Below are 12,068 nucleotides of genomic sequence, written 5' to 3'. Positions count from 1 at the left end.
GACAGCAGCAACTTCTTCTGATGTCACAGAACCATTGGAGCCTGATGGTGACTCAATCTGTTTGCTACATCTTGTGTGGCAGCAGCGTTAGGAGCTACTATATTATGTGACTGAATATTTGAGAATATGCTATCAGCCAATTTATGTCCTATCTCCTGAATAATATTTTTCATCTGATCAGCTACACCCTCAGAAATGTCACTCGTGCTCTGATTAAACATGTTTCGAATATGTAAATGAGTCAAAATCACAAAATAAATCAGTAGCCTGAGTAACACGTCACTGTATAGCAATTTTAAATACTGTGAGCTGATGACTTCATGAAACGATGTGGCAGGTAGGACAGTCCTCGGTTCGGAGAGTTTGAATGAAGTCACGGGTCACGGCACCAATGTAACCGCGGTGTACGTGTCCCACCAAAGATCCACATTCACGCTGGACTGGATGATGAGGTTTTTATTATTACAGTACCTGCAAATGGATGAGTCACAACATTAGCTTTTTCTGCTGGGTTTGATCTCTTTGATCTCTACAAGGGGAATTAATATTTAGTAAAACAGAAACAAAACGAAAATAAATCAAAACAGCTTGACAATATCAATCACATTACTATGCATGGTGAGAGATTTGTCAGCTGGGGTTATAATGTTTAAAATTAACTTATTTTGTGGAGCACCAAAAGATATGTCTTACCTTTGTAGTACTCTGGTAAAACTGACAACAAACCCCGCCTCCTGGTCACATGTTAGAAGCCAAAACCAAACCCCACCCCATACCAGCAGATGGCACTGTTGGACTCAGCATTGCAGTACATTTACCAAAAACTATACACATATTTTAGCAGGAATTTCAATAAAATAAAAGTTATTATTACACCCGTTACACATAGAAAACGTAAAACTGATTTTAAACACTTTGACGGACAGTGTGCCTCGAGAAATTATTCAATTAAAAAAAAGTGCCTTGGCTTAAAAAAGGTTGAAACACATTGAACTAGAGTACCCATGGACATTTCTATTTAGATACAGAATAATATATAAAGCATATTAATGTCGAATAAATTTATGATATTTCCTAAAAATAAAATAAAACAAAAATACGCCTTAAAAATAATTCAACTCTATGAGGGACGTCGGTTTGTTTTCACCATTCGTTGGTTAATCTCGTTATGATATCTCGTCTCGCGAGAAGACGCTGTGGCCTCTCAAAAAATGGAGGTCGGAGGAAACGGCGGTGGACTACTTGTAAACAATAAACAGAGAGCTATGCTCCCGAACAAAAGTAAGGGGGAATTTACTCGCAACCCGAGAAAAGATTCAGAGGTAAGTGTAAATTTGTTCGAGGGATTGATATTATAATGTCTGTTTTTGTTTTTGTCTTTTTAAATTGAGACTTCAGATGGCCGAGGCCACATACAGCATCTCTAGCTAGCTCGGTCACCGAATATGTTTTTATCATTTTTTTCCCTTGCAGAAAAAAAACAGTTCGCAATGTCTGTGCATTGCTTCAGTTAAATGGTGTATTGTCATTTAAAATAATGTCGAATTCGCCGTTACTGTAGCTATTAATCTGGTAACAGACACAGGAAGTGCTATCTTGGAAAAGACGAGCTATGAAGAGAATCAGCTGTCTCGAATTACTGCACCTATTGAAAACTCCATTTAACAGCTTTAAACGTTATCGTAAGCCCAGCAATTTCACGTGATTTGCTTTTATTGTCTTGTTTAGCTACTACACACTTCCCACGATTATATTTAATTCAACCAAACCAAAATGCTACTCAAAGCGCTGTTTAATAGCATTTAAAATGAAAAAAGTAACCTAAAATCTAATAAAATCACCTTAAAATAAATCACAAATCACAAAGGAAGCAAATGCAGCGAGAATAAATCTGGTATCATGTGATCCCAACCGCTAGCAAGCGTGGTCCTGAATTTTGCAACAGCTGCCCTACGATATTATTTTTGGGGTATCCGGAGAGCATGGAACTTCAATAATCTCAACAGCATGAGATTAAAGCTTGCGACAGCAACTCTATGTATGACTGAGAGAATTGGGCGGACTCGGGCAATATTTTTGAAACAATAAAAAGGAAACAATCACAGATATTTTTAGAAATGTAGAAAATAATAGTCAGGTAAAGTCATGTTTTTTGTATAGCCCTCAATCACAAGAAGTCTCAAAGGACCGGACTACAGATGGTTATTACACCATCCCCAGATCTAAAACCTACAATGAGGGCAAGGAAAAACTCAAAACCTCAGCATGAGGTAAATATAAACCTTGAGAAGGGGCCGCGCATGAGGTAATCCCCCTTCAAGGATGACCAGGCTGCAATGCATGTTGCAAGGGTATCAATAAACAGACATCATCAACATGAAATATAGGTCATTCATAAGGTATAGAACAGGGGTCGGGAACTTATGGCTCGCGAGCCATATATGGCTCTTTCTATGAGTATCTGTGGCTCAGAGACCAATTTGATTGCATGCAAAATTTCTCCATTTTGTTCAAAACAGGAGTTGTCTATCCTATTCAGGTACACGCAAAGCCAAACCAAAGCTAAGTACAAAGGTAACACTTCGCAGTATATATAGGACACGTTTTTCACTACAATTTACAGTCAAGGTGTCACACAAAAAAAGGGGAAACAAAAACTCGTTTTGGCTGTACAACGCTAAAGAATCCTTTATTTAAAAGTTTACTATATAATCTGTGTTCAGTGTTCAGATACTTTATGATATATCCACAGAACTTTAAATACGCCAAAACACCGAAAGAGAACTTAGTCATTTGATTGGGTGAGTGGGAAGGATGGGTGGAGCTATGCAAAAAGTACAAGCATTCCCTCCCATCTCTCGCCAAAGGTAAGCACATAAGGCTCCCTATTCTCAGAATGTTGTGACGTTTTTACAAAATAAATGCTTGCATTTGGTTTTGAAACCAATATGTATGAAAAAAAGGGTCAAAAGGAGTTTAACCGATCTTGAGTAATTGCAAGAAAGAGACAAGTTTAAAGTGGTATGTTTGTTGAATTTGGGACAGGGGCTCTGGCATTATTCTCTTTTCATAATTTTTATCAAATCATCAAAAATAAATGTGCTGAAGACTAAGCTTTTGTCTGGGGCGCCGGTTTAGCAATTTAGTAAATTTGTCTCATAATATATGGTGTGACTCTTTCCCAAAATAAAATTAATATTTTTTTGCTTTTATGGCTCTTTGAGTCAAAAAGGTTCCCGACCCCTGGTATAGAATATAAGTGTGTTTAAAGCATAGTTCTACTGAGGTCTGGATCAAATCACAGAGGGTAGAGCATTCCACAGCACTTATCAACTATTTCTAAACATTTTATTCTAGCAAAATTTAAAAACTATTACCCAAAAAGAGGAAAGTTGGATTTTGGAAAGATGACATTTTTTTGGGCCGTTTAAAAGTATTTGAGAATATTTGATATATGAGTGAAACTTTTAACTGAATCCATCAAAATATCCATTGTATGTACGGTAACTATGTTCTCCTAGAAAAATGAGACTTTAATAGTTTGTGGACATTTATCGCGAAGGGCTACCAGTTTCATGTGCAGTTCTAAAATCTCATCTCATTAGTTGCACCGCTTATCCTCAGTAGGGTCACGGGGGTGCTGGAGCCCATCCCAGCAGTCATCGGGCAGTGGGCGGGGGACACCCTGAACTGGTTGCCAGCCAATCGCAGGGCACACAGGAACAGACAACTCGCTCGCTCATTCACACCTAGGGACAATTTGGACCGGCCAATCCACCTGAAATGCATGTCTTTGGAATGTGGGAGGAAACCGGAGTGCCCGGAGGAAACCCACGCAAGCACGGGGAGAACATACAAACTCTGCACAGGAAGTCCGGTAGCTGGATTTGAACCCACACAGGAGGTTCCCAAGACCTTAGAACTGTGCCACACACGCGCTAACCACTGCATCACCGTGCTGCCCCAGTTCTAAAATATCAACTTATATTTGTACTATATTGTTACTAAGTTATTACCACCATGTAAAATAGATTTGTGGTTAAACTTGGCTCAGTCATTCACTATAACATACCAGTTAGAAATCACATTTCCTAGAAAGTCACAATGATGCATAACTGGTGAGCTATTTTCAGAACAAGTCCGTGGGCTTGTTCTTACAAGGCTACCTGGTGCCGGCGCGTACCACATTGGTAGCCCCTTTTCTAGACATTTCACAAGTATATTATATATTAAATATAAACTCTGTGTCTTAAACACAGCATAAAGGTCCCCTAAAACAAGGACAAACAAGCTAGGAGACTACTTCTTCCCCAGGGCCAGCTCCAGTGCACAAAACTGCAAAAATATATATCTTGCGTCTTATTTGGGAATTTTTGCCACTGCTAAATGTAATTGCTCTACTTTTCATTGCACTTTTGTTCTGATGCACTATTTTTTTTCAGTGCGCTATTATTAGAATGTAGGCAAGTCTCTAAGCACTACATTGTAAATATGTTTGTATATTTATCCTTACATTCATAAAACATATTTATCTATTTAAGGTTTTCCTTATATGTTTACCTTAGAGAGCCATGCCTAATCTTGAATCAATGAATCAATGAAAATAAAGACAATTTAATTCAATTACATTAATCCAGTTCTGAAAACATTCATGCTATTGCACCTTCACTTACTCTTCAATTCTTTAAATTTCTGTTGTAACTCAGCAATATGTTCTTTTCCCTCCTCAATACACGATCTACTTCTTACCCCAGTTGTAAAATACAATATAGATTTCAATTTTGACCCTGTAAGTGCATTAAACAATCTATTTTTACCTAGGGCTTTTCTGAGTCTCCAGACCTTGAGTTTGAATATGCTGATACGGACAAATGGGGTGCAGAACTCTCAGGTAAATTATTAATTTTTTAATCTACTTGTGTTTCTGTTGTGACAACATTGGCCTTTATGGTTTGCACTTCTGTTGTGTGTTCTAGAGCTGTACAGTTATACTGAAGGGCCTGAGTTTTCTCTCAATAGAAAATGCTTTGATGAAGAATTCAGAGCACATGGTTTGTACCATTGAAGTACTTGCCTGATGGAATTGTTTATTGCAAAGCTAGAAAACTTTTCCGTTTTCTTTGTGTCCCATTATTACTCAGTGTGTGATAAGAAGTGGACAGAGCTTGAAGCACCTCAACACCGGGCACACGCTATGCGTATGCTTGATGGACTGGAGGTGACTGCTCGAGATAAAAGGCTAAAGGTTGCTAGAGCCATTCTTTACATGGTGCAAGGTCAGTATGAATGGTTTTACTATTAATCAGGGGTCTCTAACTTATTTCAAGCTGAGAGCCACTTTGTGTTACTAATTAGTGCAATGGGCTCTCAGTTTTGGTTGCCATTCTAAAATAATATCTTATGATGCCATTATTATGTTGTTACTATGTTTAAATCAAGTTACATTTTTGAAGTGGGGTAAATAGACTCAATCAACCACTAAAATAAATCATCATTTAATTAGAAAATCACATTGACCCAGAACTGGTGAACTATTTTCAAAACAGGTCCTTGGGGGCTTCAGCTGCCTGTGAACACCACGTTGGAGACCCCCGTATAAATCTATACAAAATTACTGACTGAAACTATTAATTGTCTTCATATTTACTTGTTAAAACATAGGTACCTTTAGCGAGTGCAGTTCTGAGGCCGAGGTGCAGCATTGGATGAGATACAACACCTTTCTGCTGTTGGAAGTTGGTACTTTTTCTGCCTTGGTAGAACTGCTCAACATGGAGATTGAGTAAGTTGTCAACATTTTATTCTAATGTTTTCAATGATAACTACTTTACTTAGGGCTCTTAAGGTATCATTTCATCGTCAGTGGTTTAAGTGTAAATGTTTACATTTATGTCAAAAGAAATATGAATTTCCCTTCAAATCGACACCCAACAACAAAGTTTAAATAAGAGTTCGAGTGTAATAAAAATTGTATGTACCGTATTTTCTGCACTACAAGGGGCACTGGGTTATAAGACCCCTGGATGTGGCCCGCGGGCCTTGACTTAGACATTGTGTTCTATATCCTTAAAACATCTCACTATGAAGAGGTATTCTAGAGTGCCTTGTAATGTGACAGGATAATCAGTGGCAATGAGAAATTGTGCAAAACCCTTAAGAAACAGGATATGACTCGCTTAAATCATTCTAAAGATGGATCATAACAAATACCGCATTTTTCTTTCTTAGTAACAGTGCTGCTTGTAGCAGTGCTGTCAGAAAACCAGCCATCTCCCTTGCTGATAGCACAGATCTCCGAGTGCTGCTCAACATCATGTACCTGATGGTAGAAACCATCCAGCAGGACGACCCAACAGACATGGCAGAATGGAGAGTTATCAGGGAAACCTTCAGAGCAGAACTGGGTGGGTAGCCCAATCCATTGAGATCCAACAGAAGAATTGTGTCATAGAATTATTTTTAATCAATGGCATTCAATGAATAGGTTCTCCTCTATACAACAATGAGCCTATTGCAGTCATGCTCTTTGGAATGGTTACCAAGTTCTGTAGCGGCCATGCACCTCACTTCCCCATGAAGAAGGTGTTGCTACTGTTGTGGAAGAGCATACTGGTAAAGGCTAGGGTATATATATTTACCATAGATGTTAGGTGTGAGACCTAAAACTACTCTCTTCTGCAGTTCACACTCGGAGGATTTGAACAGCTTCAAACTATAAAAGTCCATAAGCGTGAGAAGCTTGGTCTTTCCCCTCTCCCAGAAGACAGCATTCACGTCGTACGCAGTATGAGGGCTGCTTCCCCTCCTGCCTCTGCTTCTGACCTTTTGGAGCAGCAACAAAAGAGGGCGCGGCGTGAACATAAAGTATGTGTTGTTCTTGAGATTGGTTTCAATGTCAGCAAAGCTTTCAATGTAAAAACCAACCTTGATTACTGTAAGTTCCGTAATACAAGCCGCTACTCTTTTGCTACATTTTAAACACGGCGGCTTATTCTTTTTTTTTTTACATGGTGGCACCAAAGTAAACGGTGAGCTGCTCTTTTCCACAATGCATGCGCTCTGTATACAAAACACAGCTGTGATGATGCCGCTGAGAGCGGTTTCAGGTGTGCAGGGGCACTGTACCATTGGCGTTTTGTAGCCAAAGGCAAGAATGCGAAATTCTCACGCCATCGACCCCAGGCGAGCTTCGGTCTAAAAATGTAAGAAAAGGATGTGAACTAGTTCATTTTAATGGCTGGTTGTGCTTTGGCATAAAATCCAGTGCAACTTGTACATAAACAAAATTGTGTTTGGTTCCAAATTTTGAGCATGCAGCTTAAAATCAGGTGCACTAAGTAAAGTGGAATATACGGTCTGTGATAATCGAATGCGTGTCATAAAAATGTTGTATTCCCAGCTATATTTTTCTAAAGACTCATTAGTCCATTCTTTTTGAGCTCACTATTTTCTCTTTAAACAGGCTCTGATTAAACAGGACAACCTTGACGCATTCAATGAAAAGGACCCTTACAAGGCGGACGACGCCCGCGAGGATGAGGACGATAACGATGACAATGATAACTCGATGGAAGTCGAAACTTTCCCATTAGAAAGGGATGAGGTGATGCCTCCACCTATACCTCATCCTCCATCAGAAAGGCTGTCTTTCCCCAAAGGGTTGCCGTGGGCCCCCAAAGTGAGGTAAATCTTTTTTTTTGGGGGTATTTCTGGCCATATGATATCATGTTTTTTTTCAACAGGGAAAAAGATATTGAAAATTTCCTGGAGTCCAGTAGAAGTAAATTTATCGGTTACACACTTGGGTGGTAAGCAATGCATAGTAAGATGTTGTTTTTGTATTTACACAACAGAAGTAAACCAACCGTCTTTTATCATATTTCTAACAGCGATACTGATACGGTTGTTGGGTTACCCAGACCTATTCACGAGAGCATCAAGACACTAAAACAGGTATTGCATTATTTCAAACACTTTTTGAAAGATTTTTCTCTACTCTTTCATTATTTGTCTTTTTCTTACATTATTACCCTTTTAGCATAAATACGTGTCCATAGCTGAGATTCAGATCGCAAGAGAGGAGGAGTTTCAGAAAACACCTCTGTCAGGGGTAAGTTAAAAAGATTTTTGGGCAAGACTATAGCTTCTATTATATATAGAGAGGTCTTTATTTATGCTTATGTTTATGCTACTTCGTTTTATAGGGAGAAGAGGAAGTGGAGATGTGTGCCACTGAACTGCTCTATCAGGGAATCCTACCTACATTACCTCAGTACATGGTCAGGGCTCTCACACAAGACAGACGATCTTTGTCACCTGTTATGCTTTGTTTAAGGACAAAACATGAATAAAATACCAGAGACCCACTGGAAACACCTTAATACTGTGAATACTGTAGTTTTCGTAATTAATGCACAGTTCAAATTGAAAAACTGGATCCTAAAATAAATTATTTAATTTACTAAGCTTTTAGCTTCAGTGTGTGATGTATGTCCTATGAAACTTTTTTTTTCTGTTTAAAAAAACCAGGGTTAAAACAGACGTTTGTCCTGTAATTTCCTGTAAATACGAAATGATTCAATTGAGCAATCACATCACTGTGTCTAATTATAAATACTTGAAAACTTTCACTTGATCGTTTACAACTGAAAGGCAGTTACTAATGCATCAATTTTTATTTTTTGGTATTCAGATCGCTCTTTTAAAGATTCTTCTTGCAGCAGCGCCGACCTCCAAAGCCAAAACGGATTCCATCAACATCCTGGCTGATGTTCTGCCAGAAGAGATGCCGTAAGTGATTCGTCATTCTCTTTCTGTTCTTGCTCAAAATAGCCTTTCTACTTTTAGAATCTGTTTTACATTATTGATTGTGTTCAAGGAAAAGATTTAAAGAACAAGCATGTTTTACACTGCAAGTGAACAACAACCACCATTACGACCCTGTTAAATTGATTCCTCTTTACAGTGACAAGACAGAATTTGTCAAATATGTTGAAGTTTGTTTGTTCCTATTTCAGGACCACTGTTTTGCAGAGCATGAAACTTGGTGTTGACGTCAATCGACACAAAGAGATCATCGTGAAGGCCATCTCTGCCATCCTGCTGCTGCTCCTCAAACACTTCAAACTCAACCACATCTACCAAGTACACTTCATTAAAATGTTGCACATGTCGATTTCATTTCAATACAATTTCAGTCGGTTTTGCTAAAGATTGCCTTATTTTTTTTGCTAGTTTGAATACATGGCTCAACACTTGGTGTTTGCCAACTGCATCCCCCTCATTTTGAAGTTCTTCAATCAGAACATCATGTCTTACATCACAGCCAAGAACAGGTGCCTTGTTTTACAACCGCTAATCATTAAAAAGGATAGAATGTAACCCTTTGCCCATTTGTCATGTTTTGCAGCATATCCGTGCTAGATTTTCCGTTTTGCGTGGTGCACGAACTCCCTGAATTAACGGCAGAGAGTTTGGCAAGTTTTCCCTTGTCGTCCTTTTATGCGACATTGTCCGGTCGCCCAATTTTCTGTATTCCTCAATAAACATTTAATATTGATGTTGTTTTTGCAGGAAGCAGGAGACAACAATCAGTTTTGCTGGAGGAACCTATTTTCCTGCATTAACCTGCTGAGGATTCTCAATAAACTAACCAAGTGGAAGCACTCAAGAACAATGGTGAGTCTTTGGAGACACACATATAGTTTCATGGAATGCATTACTCTTTAATAGAAGACCTTACTTAGTGCAGAAATAAATAAACACTTTGACTATGCATACCAATATTGTAGTGTAGACCAACTCTAATGTTGATAAAACACTTTAATATTGTACATGTCCTTCAATATCTACTTTTTAAATTATGGTTATTATCATTTAAATGATTATGAGGAAATATTGGCCGTATTTTTTGCATAAATGATAGCACTGTTCTTTTTCTATTCTAATAAATCCGCGTACAGTAACTTTACAATTTTATAATAAAGAAGTCTCATTTTTACAACTAACTTAAAATCAACATGATAGCTTTTTATTGAACACAGCATCATTACTAACAAAATTGGCATAAACAGTCAAACAACACTATAAAATAACAATTTTAAAGGGAACAATTAACACTGCAGAAAGATAAATTAATGATAAATTAAACTAAATAATAACAATTTGGACATGTTTGACTCAACACAAGGGAAGATCCTTAAGTACATTATTCATCATTTGTACATTGGGATTGTTTATCACATCTGAAAATGAAACCAAAACAACTGATTTGTTGACACAAATGTTACATTTTTTATGTTTTTGTGGATAGAAACATTAGCCACGAAATGAGATTTCTTGATTTTTTCATCATTGTTGTTGTATTAGGATAAGTCCAAATGTAATATGATCTCTGGATAAGACATGAAAAGTAGAGCTGGAGTGATCCACCATGCTAACTACACTTAATCTGTTTCTCAGATGCTTGTGGTGTTCAAATCCGCACCTATCCTAAAGAGGGCGCTCAAGGTCAAGCAAGCCATGATGCAGCTCTATGTCCTCAAGTTGCTGAAAGTGCAGACCAAATACCTTGGACGTCAGTGGCGAAAGAGCAACATGAAGACCATGTCGGCCATCTACCAGAAGGTCCGACATCGGCTTAATGATGACTGGGCCTACGGAAACGGTGAGATCATGATTATTTCTGCTGGAGTGCATCAAGGGAGTGTTGCACAAAGTGAAAACAATCGTGTGCAAAATTTTGTTGGAATTTAATAAAAGTTACTAGCAAGCATTTTCAAAATCTTTCCTTTTATCATTCACGGTTCACGGACCACTTAACCACCTAGAATGTAGGGGGCACCACCTCCTTGGGCAAGTACAGCCTGTCGGCACCCATCCCTCCACAGCAGGGGTCGGGAACCTATACCTTGCGTGCCATATATGACTCTTTTCATGAGTACAGCTGACTTGATGGTAAAACAGCACTTGCGAAATTCCATAATGTAATGTTAACCGCGAAGCGGTCTTCAGCAAGTGCGAAGCCGGGACAACACTAAATAAGCTTAGTTTGCTCTAGTATATATAGGGCCCAGTCACACCAACAGACCCTATTTTGGCTGCCCATTGCTGACGCCTCCTTGATATGGAAACTCTATAACCAATGTATGTTTACTGTTAAGACACTTCATGACAAAAACCTACAGATTAAACTGTAAACTACCCAAAACTCCAGTAAAGCGCCCGTAGCAATCTGATTGAGTGAGCTGTAGGGATGGGCGGGGCTATACAACAGCGTCCTTCTCCCCCTTACCCAGCGCCCTCTGCACCAAAGGTTAATATGTTAGTATCCTCGTTGGCAGATAAAATGTGCTGAAGAATTTACTTTTGACTGGAGAGCGGTTTTGAATAAACAATTAGGGTTCCACGTTATACACGACTGTGCTTTATACAGAGGATCTGTACATATAATGAAATAACACACATTTAATTTACCTTTGATGTGATGTGACCTGAGCAAAACTTGCCGTGTAGATAAGTTATATTAATAACTTAGTTTATTGCATCATTTTTTTTTTTACTTTTACATAATTGAAGTCCGTGTGTCACTCATTTTTGACTAATCCACTTTAATGTTGCTTGCAATGTGTTCCCCATGCCCCCCCAAAATATTCTTTTTAACTTCAACTAACATAACCATAATCAACTATCCCTTTTTGGACAGACCTGGACGCTCGTCCATGGGACTTTCAGGCAGAGGAGTGCGCCCTGCGTGCCAATATCGAACGCTTCAACAGTCGGCGCTATGACAAGAATCAGAGCAACCCGGACTTCCTTCCCGTTGACAACTGCCTGCAAAGCGTCTTGGGCCAGCGGGTAGACCTGCCGGAAGACTTCCAAATGAACTACGACCTCTGGCTGGAACGAGAGGTCTTCTCCAACCCCATTTCGTGGGAGGAGCTGCTGCAGTGATAAAGTGACCACACATCTTAGTTCCTTTATCATCAAACTCTTCGGAGTGTGCCGTTCAGGTGAACTCGGCACCGGGCACTAGGATGAGCAAATGAAATTGATGAATTTGGTGGCTG

The 12,068-nt window shown here is 38.9% G+C and overlaps 1 protein-coding gene across 1 annotated transcript; it reads left to right on the top strand.

The window, feature by feature from the left end:
- Nucleotides 1–1,190: 1,190 nt before the first annotated feature.
- Nucleotides 1,191–12,068, top strand: strip1 (striatin interacting protein 1). Its single transcript, XM_088337165.1, has 20 exons — nt 1,191–1,322; nt 4,822–4,891; nt 4,977–5,051; nt 5,142–5,276; nt 5,662–5,782; nt 6,229–6,404; nt 6,485–6,612; nt 6,682–6,864; nt 7,463–7,683; nt 7,743–7,808; nt 7,890–7,953; nt 8,039–8,110; nt 8,205–8,279; nt 8,693–8,790; nt 9,018–9,144; nt 9,235–9,335; nt 9,410–9,476; nt 9,574–9,678; nt 10,462–10,666; nt 11,705–12,068. Exons 1-20 carry the CDS (start codon nt 1,212–1,214, stop codon nt 11,950–11,952), a joined length of 2,448 nt encoding a protein of 815 aa, XP_088193291.1. The 5' UTR covers nt 1,191–1,211; the 3' UTR covers nt 11,953–12,068.

The sequence above is a fragment of the Urocampus carinirostris genome, chromosome 6 (assembly GCF_059441175.1).
Source record: "Urocampus carinirostris isolate Australia breed hairy pipefish chromosome 6, RoL_Ucar_1.0, whole genome shotgun sequence".
NCBI classification, from domain to species: Eukaryota; Metazoa; Chordata; class Actinopteri; order Syngnathiformes; family Syngnathidae; genus Urocampus; species Urocampus carinirostris.
The sequence above is the reverse complement of the archived record's forward strand: the minus strand, read 5'-3'. Positions and strand labels throughout refer to the sequence as shown.

Bases quoted from the DNA above. Each gene is read 5' to 3' on its own strand.
- strip1 (XM_088337165.1), top strand. From the start codon at position 1,212: ATGGAGGTCGGAGGAAACGGCGGTGGACTACTTGTAAACAATAAACAG. The intron at 6,613-6,681 runs GTAAAGGCTAGG...TCTCTTCTGCAG, and splicing joins TGTTGTGGAAGAGCATACTG to TTCACACTCGGAGGATTTGA. The intron at 7,954-8,038 runs GTATTGCATTAT...TTACCCTTTTAG, and splicing joins GCATCAAGACACTAAAACAG to CATAAATACGTGTCCATAGC.